Source organism: Rousettus aegyptiacus, unplaced genomic scaffold (assembly GCF_014176215.1).
Source record: "Rousettus aegyptiacus isolate mRouAeg1 unplaced genomic scaffold, mRouAeg1.p scaffold_m13_p_9, whole genome shotgun sequence".
Classification (NCBI taxonomy): Eukaryota; Metazoa; Chordata; class Mammalia; order Chiroptera; family Pteropodidae; genus Rousettus; species Rousettus aegyptiacus.
This window is the reverse complement of record NW_023416312.1, coordinates 11,200,847-11,214,462: the sequence shown is the minus strand read 5'-3', so window position 1 is coordinate 11,214,462 and position 13,616 is coordinate 11,200,847. Positions and strand designations below refer to the sequence as shown.

The 13,616-nt window shown below is 39.7% G+C and overlaps 1 protein-coding gene across 3 annotated transcripts in view; it reads right to left on the bottom strand.

Moving 5' to 3' along the window:
• POLA1 (DNA polymerase alpha 1, catalytic subunit) overlaps nucleotides 1-11,744 on the bottom strand; it is a 275,388-nt gene extending 263,644 nt beyond the window's left edge. Inside the window, exons 1-4 of one of the 3 annotated variants that reach the window (XM_016121342.2) lie at nucleotides 11,599-11,744; nucleotides 6,780-6,904; nucleotides 3,729-3,825; nucleotides 2,539-2,619 (exon numbers count right to left, since the gene is read on the bottom strand). In XM_016121342.2, coding sequence (XP_015976828.1) covers nucleotides 2,539-2,619; nucleotides 3,729-3,825; nucleotides 6,780-6,904; nucleotides 11,599-11,623 — 328 coding nt within the window. In that variant the 5' untranslated portion in view covers nucleotides 11,624-11,744. Of the gene's footprint in view, nucleotides 1-2,538; nucleotides 2,620-3,728; nucleotides 3,826-6,779; nucleotides 6,905-10,600; nucleotides 10,772-11,598 lie in introns of those variants that run through there. The other 2 variants (XM_036227193.1, XM_036227192.1) reach the window with 2 other exon arrangements.
• Nucleotides 11,745-13,616: the final 1,872 nt, after the last annotated feature.

Sequence of the window (13,616 nt, the reverse complement as noted above, 5' to 3'; positions counted from 1 at the left end):
ACAAAGTAGAAAACACAGGAATGAGTAGGATTTCACCTTACTCTCTTGATATCTGATATCATTTTGATTTTTAAATCATAAAATGTTTTAAAATATTCTAGAAATAAAATTAAAACAAAACAGTTTTTTAAAACCCTAAATTTGAATAGAAACGAAATAAACCTATGTGGTAAACTGATAACATAGCACACAGAAAAAATTACTTCATACACCTTCTGAACGTAATAGTTTGATTATATGCCCTTAGTAGAATATATGCCAAAAATAAATAAAACTGCAAAAAATTATAAACTTTATTTAGAAAGGCTGTTGATAGACATATTGGTTTAGTGATTCTAAAATTTCCCATATTATTCTTTGTATATTTTAGAAGACAAGAGTTTTCAGAGAGAGTGAAGGTAGATACAAGTATGAATTGGAGATGAAGAACCCTATGATGTTGGATTTGAACAGAATGTACTAGTATGAACTCACAACACACAGAGATATCAAATCTCTTAGACCTGTTCACTGAAATGACCTAGAAACCATTATACTCCAGTAGCAATGAGTATATCCGCCCCCGGATCTGAATACCATTCTCCCCTAAAAGGAACCATGATTCTTAGGGGAAATGCTTGATTCCAGGTCTGGGATAGCAATAATACAAAGAGAACCTGTAACATCTTGCTTACCCAGAAAGCAATGGGACCACGCCAAAAGGACAAAGAAGTCAGCTCAAAGGGGATCCTATTGCCAAATCTGAGATAATTTGAACAGCCGAAAAATGATGATAGTAGATGTTAAAAATTTAACAGTTTTATTTAAACCCATGAGTTTGAAGAGAGAATTTTAAAAAAGAAAGACTCATCAGTAGATGCTAAAAGCACTGGGTGAAAGTCGGTGAGGAAAAGGAATATACATATGGTCTCAAATTATCACCCTTCATTTGCATTAATTATAAAGGTAGAAAGGTAGCTTTACAAAGAAAAAATCTGACAAACATCATCTTAACCAAGAGATCAAACTCAGTATCACCAAAAATGGAACAAACTGACACTATGTGCCCAGATATGATCGATGGGAAGGACACAACTTCATCTATATTGAATTTTTGCCAGAATATTTAACCTGACCCTATAAACACAAAGAAGCCATCAAGCAAATCTCAGGTTGTGAGACATTTGACAAAACCACCAACCTGATCCCTTTTAAAATGTCATGAAAGACAAAACAAAACAAAACAAAAGCCAGAAGGGGAGAAGGAAAAGAGAGGGAGGGATGGTTCTGTTCTATTCTAAATAAAACTAAAGAGACATGAAAACTGGACTCCATTTTTAAAAACAGCTATGAAAGACATTATTGGGCTAACCAGGGAAACCGTAATATGAACATTAGATAATATCATGAAAAGGGTATTGTGGCTAAGTAGACAAGCGTCCTTATTTTTAGGAGGTCACTGCTGAAGCACGTAGAGGTGAAGTGTCATGGCGTCTACAACTTACTTTCAGTAAATTCACCAAAAATAGTCTCTGTGTGTGGTTGGGAACAGGGAAGGAGAAAGTAAACAAGTGTGAAATTCTAACCAGCTACAAATTAGAGTCCAGACTGTCTGAAAAGAGCAAGACGGCACAGAATTTAGGCTTTGTGGCCACATGTGTCTCTCTTGCACTGTTGCATATTCTTCTTTGCATCTTTTTTTTTTCAAAATGCTTGAAAAATGTAAAAAATCATTCTTAGTTCAAGGGCTACATAGTAATAGGTATGATTTTCTTCTGGGGTAACGAAAATGGGCAACTGTGATGATGGCTGCACAAGTCTGTGTCTAAATGCCATTGAAATGTATGTATACTTTAAATAGGTGAATTGTATGACATGAGTTATGTCTCAATGAAGCTTAAAAACAAGCCGCCTATGAGTAGGTCAGTTAGCCAACTCATGCTCTAACACTTTGTGATTAATAACGAACTAAACCAAAAAAACGAATATTGAAGAAAATTTCCCCTTCTCATCTGGCAGTGACTAAATTAGGCTTCTTCATCCAAAAAATATGTTTGCCAATGACTGTGTAGCTAAGAAAATCTGACGCATCCATTCATTACCATTTTAAATTTCAATTAAACATAGCGAGTTGATTATTCTAAGTTTGAAACCTGTTCTAGTACTATTCTATTATCAAAAAGCTAAAATTCTAAGAATATCACGTCATTGGGAAAAGACATCACTTACTGTTGCAGCCCTTGAAATTAGCAAGTCTAAAATGATCACAGGACTGAAAATTCCAAAATAAGTTAAAAAAAAAAAAAAAAAGACCAAACTCTTTGCACAACAGAGACATGAAACTTCATTTCCTGCTGTTTTTGTTTTCTACATTTAATTTTCCACATAACCATGCTCCTCTCAATAATAGAACATTTAGAACATTTTCCATACCTAAAACAATTGCAGTAGGTCTTTTTCCCTTAAAGGAAACAAGTATCAAAGTACCAAGCCATCTCAAATTTTAAACAATTCTTTAAAGATCAAGACGGCACTCTCTTAAAAACAAAATGTAGGTACCTTTCTCATGAGAATCAAGAGCATCGTCTTCAAGGTCATCATCGAAAATCTCTCGGCCATCCTCTACATAGCCAATACCATCTGCGGGAACAAAATTTTACATTGGCATCAAGTTTCTAAAAGTGGCCGATAACATTTTAACCATGACCAAACAAAAAACCAAAAACATTCATACCCACTCAAGTGTTCTCCTGGCCTGTGCCATTTTTAAGTGCAGCAGAATCCTGTTTAAACAAGTGTCAGACAAAACACAGCATCCACACAGGTTTGAGTCAAAACCAAAGGATATATATATATACTATAGAGGTACCCCTTGTCTTCCTGCACTTTGCTTTATTGTGCTTCACAGATGTTCTGTTTTTTACAAATTAAAGGCAAGACCTTCCACCAGCAAAAAGACCAGGGCTCACTTTATTGAGGTGGTCTAGAACTGGACCTGCAAGCTCTCTGATGTATGCCTGTACCTACCTAGGTCAGCCAGGAAAACGATGTGGTCCACGGCATCAAAGTTTGCCAAAATGGGATGCTTTATAGTATGTTTACTCTACCAGGAGACTAAAACGTGAAAGAATCAAGATCACAAGGCCAAAAAAGCACCTTGGTCTACGAGGGGAATGTAGATGAGTCCTGGCAATATAGGTGAGTCCCAGTACAGAAGTAGGAACATAAACAGTCACAGGCACAGTCTACACCTCCTCCCTGTGCTCAGCATTCACATACCCAAAAAGTCACCGAACCAGTGGGAATAGTGAGTTTTCCACAAAGGGCCACAGGGGACGTAAGAACCAGAATCACTCTGTACGGGGCGTTTCCCACAGCCCAAGGTAGTCCTCACACAAATAACCTCGTGTAATCCTCGTGGCCACTCTGTGACATCGGTAGTTTTCCTATCCCCACATTATGTGGAAGTGCCACCCAACTACGTGGCTCCTCCCAATTTCTACACTGCTATTTCCTAGAGGATTTACACTATATCCTGAGGCAGGTGCCTGGATTCTCCAAAATACCTCCAAATAACTTTGTCTTGCTCTGCTTCCACATCCTCAAAAACTGTATTTGAGGAAAATTCAAACCAAAGGTATGATCTTAACAAAGCCTTACATCTGCCCATAAAAGCAGCAACTCCACTGCGAGAGAATGTATGAAACGCAACTAAGACAGTCCCTGGCAGGCAGCTTCTTCCCACATACCATCATCCACGATCCAGTCATCATCCTGGCGTGCCTGCACCAGCTTCGAATACTGTTCTTCATCAATCTCTTCGTAAACACTCGTGAAGTCCTCAACCTGCCATCATACAAGTTTAAGAAAGCTTCAAATGGAGTGAAAGCGTTAAACAATTCTGATGAAAAAAAAAAATGTCAAGATTGAAACTGGAATGGCAGCCTGAAGAAGTAGCTGCAACCAAATCATGAGTTCTGACATTCAACACCACTACAGGGTTTTCCTTAAATAGACATCAATTAGCTTAGCATTCCTTTTAGGTGGGTGTTAACATAAGATATTAAATGATTCCATTAGCATAATACACTTGTCACACCATCAATTACTCATCTACTTCATAAAAAACAAACTGAATTATAGCCAATTCTTCGTTAGCTGCTTTGGGGATTATTCACTTATAGTTTCTACACTGGTTTCTCCTATACTTAGCAAACCTGTAAGGCATGCCACCTCCCTCTCTGCCAGCTGATGTTGCCCTGCGAACTGATCATCATTTTAATAATTGTTCAACCAACTAAGTAAAACTCTCCCTTCTCATTTCTCTCCAAAAGCAAAACACACTCTATATCCTATATTCTACAGGTACACTAGAAATGGTTTTTGAGCGATCCCTTTGAATTAGCACTGATCCCCTGCCACTCTCAGGTCTTAAAACTACAGAGATATAAACGCTGAGCTACTGGAAGAAACCTAAGTGCCCATGAATAGACAAATGAACAAAAAAGTGGTCTATACATACAATGGAATGTTACTCAGCCATAAAAAAGAATGAAATATGGCCATTTGCAACAACATGGACCCTGAGGGCATTATGTTGAGTGAAATAAGTCGGACAAAGGAAGACAAATGCCATATGATTTCACTTATATGTGGAATCTAAAAAACAAAACCAAACCAGACTCATAGATACAGAGAACAGACTGACAGTTGCCACAGATGGGGGAGGGGCACAAAATGAATAAAGAAATACAAACTTTCAGATATAAAACAAGTCATGAGGATATAATGTACAACATGGGAGAATATAAACAATAATACTGTATTGACTTTGTATGGTGACAAATGGTAACTAGACTTATTGCGGTTGATCATTTTGTAATGTATATAAAGTCAAATCACTATGCTATACCTGAAATGAATATAATATTGTATGTCGATTGTACTTTAATTTAAAAAAACAAAACCAAAAAAATGAAAAAAAAAATCACTGAGCTACCTGGAAAGCAAGTCTAGGGAATGGCAAGTCCTCCAACCACATGGGCTGTCCAACTGCCAGAGGGCTGGATCACCACGAACTACTGACATTAATAGAGCAGACCACTTTAGCACAGTTGAAGCATTAAACAGATGCACACCACTGCTGTAGCTGCCATGGTGACAGGCCAGACTTCCCAGACAAGAATTTGGCGGGCTGGTAAGCAAAAACTCAGATACCTTGTTAAAAATTACCCCCTTCTCGACAGTTCTGCCTTTTCAAGGATGGGGTGGGGGTGGAAGAAATGACTAACTCTACCTGAGAAGCTAAGACTTTAGGAAAAAACACTTGGACATGGAGCTTTCAGAGCCCCAACTGGCAGAGCTGACTGGATTTCTGCTACACCTACATGGCTCATAATAATTACAGGACTAGGCTTAGTTTTCACCTCCTGTTTATTCTACAAGGACCACTGGCAAATGTTGATTTGGCTTTCTACGATTTGAAAACAAAAACTACCTACCCTACCAAATTAAGTTTTTGACAACCCAAACGCAAACTAGTCCAATCAATATTATTGTACTGATCAATTGGGGTGGGGCTGTAAAGATCATTTTTGCTGGTTGAAGTCTATCAGGCATACTTTGTCTCTTATTTAAGCGACTCACTTATGTACTATCAAAAAGGTACCAGAAAACTATTTTGAAATATCATGTGGCACAACAAGTCATTTTGACTTTTCTCTCTAAAAACACTGTTACCTACTGCTCAGCATGAACTCTTAGAGCCATGCAATTAATATCTGTGATTAAAGCAAAATCAGTCGCACTGCATCAACATGTGAAATGCCCCCACAGAACTCCTTTATAAAAAGTACCCACATTAAAAATGCTTTACTCCTGATTTACTGTAATCCTTTTAGCAGCTCTTTATGATCTGGTTGACTCGTTTAACTTGAATGAATGGTGCCAAATGACAAAAATCCTCTTTTACTTGCCTAATTACCCAATACAGTATAGGTCATGGTTAAACGTGCATATTCGGATGCCTGGATTCAAATCAAGACTCTGCCACCACGACATCAGCTATCTCAGCTGCAAAATGCTGTTAATAACAGTATCTAACTTTATAAGGTTATTGGAAGAATTAAAATGAACATATTTGTAAAAGCGCTTAGAACAATGCTAGCAAAAGAAGTATATTAGTTGTTTTTATTACTTTGTAGTATTAATTACTTTCTGACCCTCAGGCAGTTAAGATACTCAGGGATCCTGTTGAAGGTAAAGACAATGTTGTGCAGATAGAAGGCACTCCGTTTTTACCTGCAGGCCATAAACAGTAGGTAGAAAAAAATAATAGCCAAAAGCGCATGAGATTCAGGCTTATGCTAAAACACAGCAGAAGTAAGGTCCAAGTCCCCACCACCATTCCCCTTGCAAATGAGATTAGGAAAAACAAGGAGAGGTAGTGCTTCACTAGACTGCTCAACACCATAAGAGTAAAGTCAAAGCATCTCTGAGGTCCCCCAATAAAGTCACAGGACTTATGAGAGATGCAGTGAATAAGGAAAAAAAATGTATAAGCTACCTTCATTTCAGGATTGTAAAAGTGTCTGCAAAGTACCTTAAAGGAATTTTAAGGGTCAAGTAGTCTCCATTATCTATATATCTACCTCATGCCCTTGTTCGTTCAATATTAAGAAATTATGAGTATAACAAGCTTGAAATATATGCATATTTTGAATCAGTGACAAAGGTGACATAAGACTACCTAAAAGTTATGAATTAGATGAAGCACAGGTGAAAATAAAATGGTTACTTACTTCATATTTATACTTCTCACCAGCTTTAGCCTTTTTCAGTCTTTCTAGAGCTTCCTGGCGCCCTTTCTTTGATTTCTTTTCTCTCCGGGACCGAGAGGCTAAGAAACTTCCTGAATCTGACACAGCTGAAAAAAAAAAGCCAAATTTACATGCGATGTTACAAAATTGTCAGCCATCTTCCCTCAAAAACAAAAGAACATTTCTAGCCAATAACAATACAAAATTTTAGTATTATACAAATTAATACTTTGAAACATAAACAGTTCATAAAGTCATGGCTGAGTCTGGAGCTCCAGTTAAGTCTTCAGAAAGTTTCTAAAGATAGTTAAAGCAATTGAAGCAACTATTTTTTTTCCTCCATAAAGAGGAAAATTCCAAATTCAACTGATATCTCCTAGAGACACCAGAGAAGGGAGACAGATCAGCGCTAGCCCATAACATTTCCATTAGAAATGAGGCCTAAAGTAGAGTTATAAAAGGACAATTCATTTTGTATTCTATTAATCAACATCTGAAAGGCTTTAAAGAGCCCCTGCTCTTTGCAAAATACTAGATGCTCTGAAGCAGCAGTCCCCAACCTTTTTGGCACCAGGGACTGGAGCTCCTATGACAATCTAATGCCTGATGATCTGAGGTGGAACTAAGGAGGTGATGCTAGCACTGGGGAGCAGCTGCAAATACAGATGAAGCTTTGCTTGCTCACCTCCTGCTGAGCAGCCCATTCCTAACAGGCCACGGACTGGTTTACCAGTCCGGGGGCTGGGGATTCTTGCTCTGAGAGACACAAAGATCAGAAACACATGGTCCACATGCTCAGAGAACTTAAAATCTAAAATGGGAGATTAGTAGCAACTAACTCTAAAACAATCTTTAGAAGTAATGCATGCCCTAACAGAGGTTCAGATAAGTATCTGGAATTTCAAAGGAGGGATAAATTGGGGGTTGGGAGAATTTAACAAAGATGGTTCTGAAGAGCTTCTTGATTCTTTCACTGTTTCCCAGGCCTCACTCGGTTAGGACATTATAGGATGAGTGAAAAATTACAAAGTTTAAAATAAAATACATTCTGTCAAAAATTGTTGAAATACCAGAGGACCTCAAGTTCATTCATTCAACTTCTGAATTATTCATGCTTTTGGTTATTATAAACTGACCATCTCACACACACACTGAAAAGATTTCATCCACAAAATTAAGACTTTCATATGTCAGCTGATGAATAACCAAGTCAAGTGAGACAGTGCTGCCTGCCAACTGTGAGCTTAGGCTCAGCATGATTGCCTTCTATGTCTGTGAAACTGAGTATTTTATTGTATTCGGTGCTAATTATTTCACAGAAAGGAGTAGGCACAAAGAAGAAAAAGTATTGATTGATAAGAGGCATCCTAAAGCTCCAAGCCACTGGAAAATTCATAACATTAAGCTGTTTGACTAAGTGTTTAACTGAAATAGAAGATGCAATTTAAAGAGCATGTACCAAATGCTGGTAATAAACTGTTGAAAACTATATCTTAAAGGTGAAGCATAATTAGAGACCTTATTTCTTCTAGCTTCCTGGAAATGGAATCTCTACAACATCTCAGTCTATTGTTTGACTTTCACATTTGACTTTTAAATCCACTTTCAGAAAGGCATTAAGTAAAAATTAAGGAATGTAGGTACTTAATGATGACAGCCACAAAATCTTGGGTGTCACTCAAATGATTCCAAAAAATCATGAGCAGGTCTATATGAAAAGGTTTTAGAGATTACTGAACATGACCACTGCGAGTGAAAAGTTGGCTTCGGTATTTTTCCCCTCAAGATTCCTTTTGATTACCCTGACAAAATCTCTAAGTCTTTGAATGAACTTACTCCACAGGCAACAATGTGCCACTCTACAACTACAAATAATACAAGAGCTGCCTGTCCTCAAGGGGCTCAAAGTCAAGTAAAGCAAAAGGACCTGAGGCTCCCACCATCATATATGAGGTAAGAACACAGTACTGAAGAAACAGAAAAAGAGCTGTTAATGTTGCCTGGGAAGGCTTCGCAGGAAAGATTTCCGGACACAGACCCAGACAGAGTAGAATTTCAACATCAGAATACAGGGGGGAAAATGGCACGAGCAGAGGAAAAGGGAACGTGCCACATTACAAAGGGACGAAAAGGCAAGCTGTATTAAGAAACTGAGAGATAGTCAGTGTGGAAGGTGAGACACGAGAGTGTAGAGTGAATGGAAGGTTAGGGAGAAGAAACAAAACCCAGTTCTGCCACTTACGGGTGACATGAGGCCATAGGTGAACCTCTCGGAGCTGCAGTGGCCAGCTGTCTTGTTGTTTTTTAAGCTGCCCAGCATCTGACAGGTTTGTGAAATTTCCCGCTTATAAGTCTTGATGGGACACAGAGCCCATATCTCACTATAGAAGCTGAAAAGGCAGATGCTCTTTCCCAGACCCCCTCGCAGCTAGGGCATGGGCATGTAAAACAGACTCGACCAATTAGGAACACCTGCTCAGACTTTAAATCAGAAGCTAGTGTCACAAGAAAAGATTCCAGAAGTAGCAACAGCTGCAAGAAGATTAAGTACCTGAGGCAACAGTGCCAGCAATGTGTACTACAGCTGTGACATCAAACTATAATGTTAACAAGCTATAACCACAAGTATTTGGCTGTAGCTGGCAATGACCTTCTCTCTGGACCAGTTTTATAGCACCATTTTAAACACTATTCTAGGCTAAGCAGCCCGCAGACCAACTGTCCAGTCCTCCTGAAATTTCTCTGAACAACACACTATCCTTTTAGTAAATTCCTTTTCTGTTTAAATCAACCAGAGTTGGTTCCTGCAGCTTACACTTGAGTAATGTAGATCCTCAGGGTCCTTATCTGTGAAATGGGAATATTCAAATCTCCTTCAAAAAGTTGTTAAGGATTAAATGAAGATACTTGGCTTACTTTGTACTCAACAACATAAGAAAAGCTCATTCAATGTTTGTGTGTGCGTGTGTGTGTGTGCATATGCAGGATGGTCACACGTGTGCACACACACACACACCTAGCAGTACCACGGTCTAGCTTCTAGAAAGCAAAAGTAAAGCAAAGCCATTTTCTCAGGGAAGCAGCAATATAGCACTGCATATAATTACGTGTTTATAATCTTAACTCCATGAAGACAGAAAGCATGTCCAGCTTACCTACCATTGTAACACCAGAGCCTGGCAGAATGCCTATGCCTAGCAGGTACCTAATAAATATTTGCTGAATGAACCACTATACCAGCTTTATTTAATCATTAAATTCTCCCCGATCCCTTTTCATTATAATAACAGCTAGTTAGAGACCTTGCAACTTTTCACTGCCATTGTCAAGGTACCCCACCTTCCATGACTTGAGGAAAAATGGCCTAGATTTTCCTTTTTTGGAGTATGCCTCCAATGTTTCACATAGGTAAGTTAGAAAAAAAAATAAGCATGGAAAAATCTATTTTCAAAAGTGTAAATATTTGGTTCAAAATTACCAACTGGAGTACCCTCATCGGTCAGGTGCTGGAAAGGAGCAGACAGACACTAGCCTGCAACAATCTTTCAAGTAACAATCTTTAGTAGGCTCTAAAGAAAAAATTCCAGTCACAAGTTCCCAGCAACACTTAATCAACAACATGACTTAAGAAGACTCTCGAGATTGCACAGAATCTTCCAAAGAGTGATTTCTTGATGTTCACAGACGTCATACAATTTTGGGGGTAAAGAAACAGTTTAGTGGCAAATCACTGATGTAGTGCTGCAGACAGTTCACACACTCACACCTTACACCTCATTTGCAATTCAGGCTAGTCAACTCACCAAAATAAATTGTCTTGAAAAACTCAAGGCCAGAAGAACAAATTGAAATCTGATTCACAACTAGGTGAATGCAAAGAAAGCTGATTAGGAAACAAGTTCTCATTAACGGTGATGTATCTGAGTGACAGATGTGACTCTTGAGCTAAGAAAGTGAAGCATCTGATTTTAACTTCGAAGTTCACTGAAGTCACACTTCGGCTGAATACTATTCAAAAAAAATCAGGAATCAGACAAAGCCATTTGCATTTCTGTATTCTATTTTTGGAAATAAAAGATTACCACTGAAAGCGGAGTGACACGGGTCTTCCGAAATGCTACTGAACTGATGCATTTTTTGTTTCACCAGAGGTGATTAGATTGTGAACACTATTTCTATGCGATACCTGAAGAACTTTCTGTAGAATTTCAGGAAAAAAAAAATTGTTCACGCATAAAGTAAAAACCAACTATCTAAAAAACCAAACTGCGTTTGCGATCTTCTGGTTACTACATTTAGAGCTTTCTTTCCTGCTTACCTGCAATGTATAACAATTTTCAAGGGAGTTTCTAGAAAGGGGATGGCGTACATCCGTTCTGTCCCAGCCCTCAAGTGCACACTTGGGGCGGCAACAGTGAAATACTTTAGGCCGAGATTGTGCCCCGCCAGGGCCAGTCTCGATAAACGTGTGCCCCGCACGTGGGACGCGACTCCCCAAAAGGAATAAAAAGAAAGGCTAGTGGGGAGACCCAGAGTGGCAGAGGTGAGCCAGTCTCCCAAACAAGAAAACCCCTCAAGGGGGGGTTGCCAGGAGCAAAAGGCCCTGCGATGCCCTGTGTGACGCCAGATGGGTTCCAGCCCCGGACGACCAAGGTCCGCGCCAAACAGACCTACGGGGCGACCCGGGAGCCTGCCTCCCTAAGAAAAGATAAAACAGAAACCCACCCTCCAGCCCCCACCGCCGGCAATCATGGCCACAGTTCCCGCACTCCCAACCCGACCCCGAGCGCCCCCAGCTCACACTCGTCGCCGTGCACTGGCGCCATGGTCCCGCAATCTCCCGATTCCGCGCCAACCAGCCTAAAACTGGCGCGGGGGCCGAGACAAGCGCCAGCCTGAAAGCCAATCAGCGGCTCCGGAGGCTGCGGACTTTCGCCCGGAAGGCCACTGACGTGTTCCGCGGCGCCGTGCCCCGCCCTCGGCTTTCCCGCTGGCGCGCGTTTGGCGCCCTGTAATGAACCCTGAGGGGAAAAGCTCCAGCCAAGGCCGAAGAGAGCAGAAAAAGAAGCGGTCGGGCCCTTGAAAGGGCCGCCTGGAGACTTGCTGCGCAGGCGCACCCATGCTGATGGGAAAAGATTTGGATGCGTTGGAGTAGGGGCTCTCTGGTTCTGAGAGGTGATTTTCCAGTAAAAGAGACGCGGGCTGGCAGTAGAGCGGACGTGGTTGGACGGGTTTCCCAGAAGCCTGGGAAAGCGACTGCCTCCTGCTGCGCAGTCTGTCCTGATGCTTAGTTTCTGAGTGCAAACACAGTAGCTGTGTGATTTATTTATATGTATATATGACACCACATAAAGGTATATGCACCACCTTAACCAAATGACCAAAAGTAGCATCGCCAATAAGGGGCAATCGTATATGCCTCCTGATGTGACGCACTTGGAAAAAGAAACATCACCTATATAGTTGTCTTGCAAAAAAAAAATGTTTAATCTAAATATAACCATGAAGAAATAATCAAATGTATTCAAAGCATAGGACTATCCATTCGACATCTGGCCTGGACTCCTGCAAAATGTCAATGTTACGAAAAACAAAAAGGGCATTAGATTCTTGTGTATGGTACAATGCATGCAATGCATGCATATCATTTGTTCTTTAACAAACTATAAGAACAGAGACATCTGCACATATATCTTAACTAAAGAACACTAATTAAACCAAGAACTTAGCATGAGAACCATTTTATGCAGAATTAATTTTAGCCATGGAGGCCAATGCATCCAAACTTTTTTCTCAAACCCGCTAGTGCATAATGTTCTTGGCCCCGACCACCTAGAAAGCAATGTTAGATCCATTCCCTCAAGTAATTCATCATGAATTATTGACCAATGGGCAAATCTTTTGTGATAACTGAGCCCTGGATCATAACATAAATACGCACTGTCATCATGAATAAAACCTGCCCCAAAGACAAATAGCTAAACTAATGCTTTAGAACCTTCTAAACCAGCAACATGAACTAACACTCGAGAATGGAAAATCAGAATTCATCTGGGAATTATTAAAGGTATTGGAGCAAAGTTAAGAAAGAATTATGAGTTAGAACATTAATCATATAGTCAGTCAATAGTGAATTTTAGCAGAGGACGACAGCATGAGAGTTTCTTCATTTATCTACAGCCATAAAGTTTATAAAGTTTAGAACAGTGATTCTCGACTTTGGCTGCAAATTAGAAGCATGTGAGCAGTTTTTCAAAGTTCCAGTGCCCCCCACTCCACCCCCCCCCAAAAAAACCTATTAAATCAGAATTTCTGAGGATGGGATTCCAATATGCAGCCAAAGTCTAGAACAAGGAAGAGGTCTAGACAAGGCATTGCTATATCTGTTAGAGTCATCAGCAGGATGGTTAACCTGGACATAAATATCCAGTCGGATAGTACTTGGTCACATATGCCTGGACACACCTCTTTCCAGGAGGAAGGAGGACTCATCTCCCACCTATTTAAAGAATTTCACTCTTTATTATCTTATAACACTTAGTACTGTGTCTTCCTATGAATTGAACGATATCTAGGTTACCTAAAAGACTCTTATGTAAGGCCAGCACTACTCTAAAAGGTCATCCTAGAAACAAAAGGTATTCAAAAGTTGAGGAGGGGCATGTCACCTAGATCAGACATTACCAGCTAGGTAAGCCTGCTGAACAGTTATGTATGTATTATATATCTGATGCTGTCCAGAATCGTATATTTTATACTTAGATCGAAAACAAAAATTATGTCTTGATTATCTTCACTTTCATTTGCCTCCATTGGCAT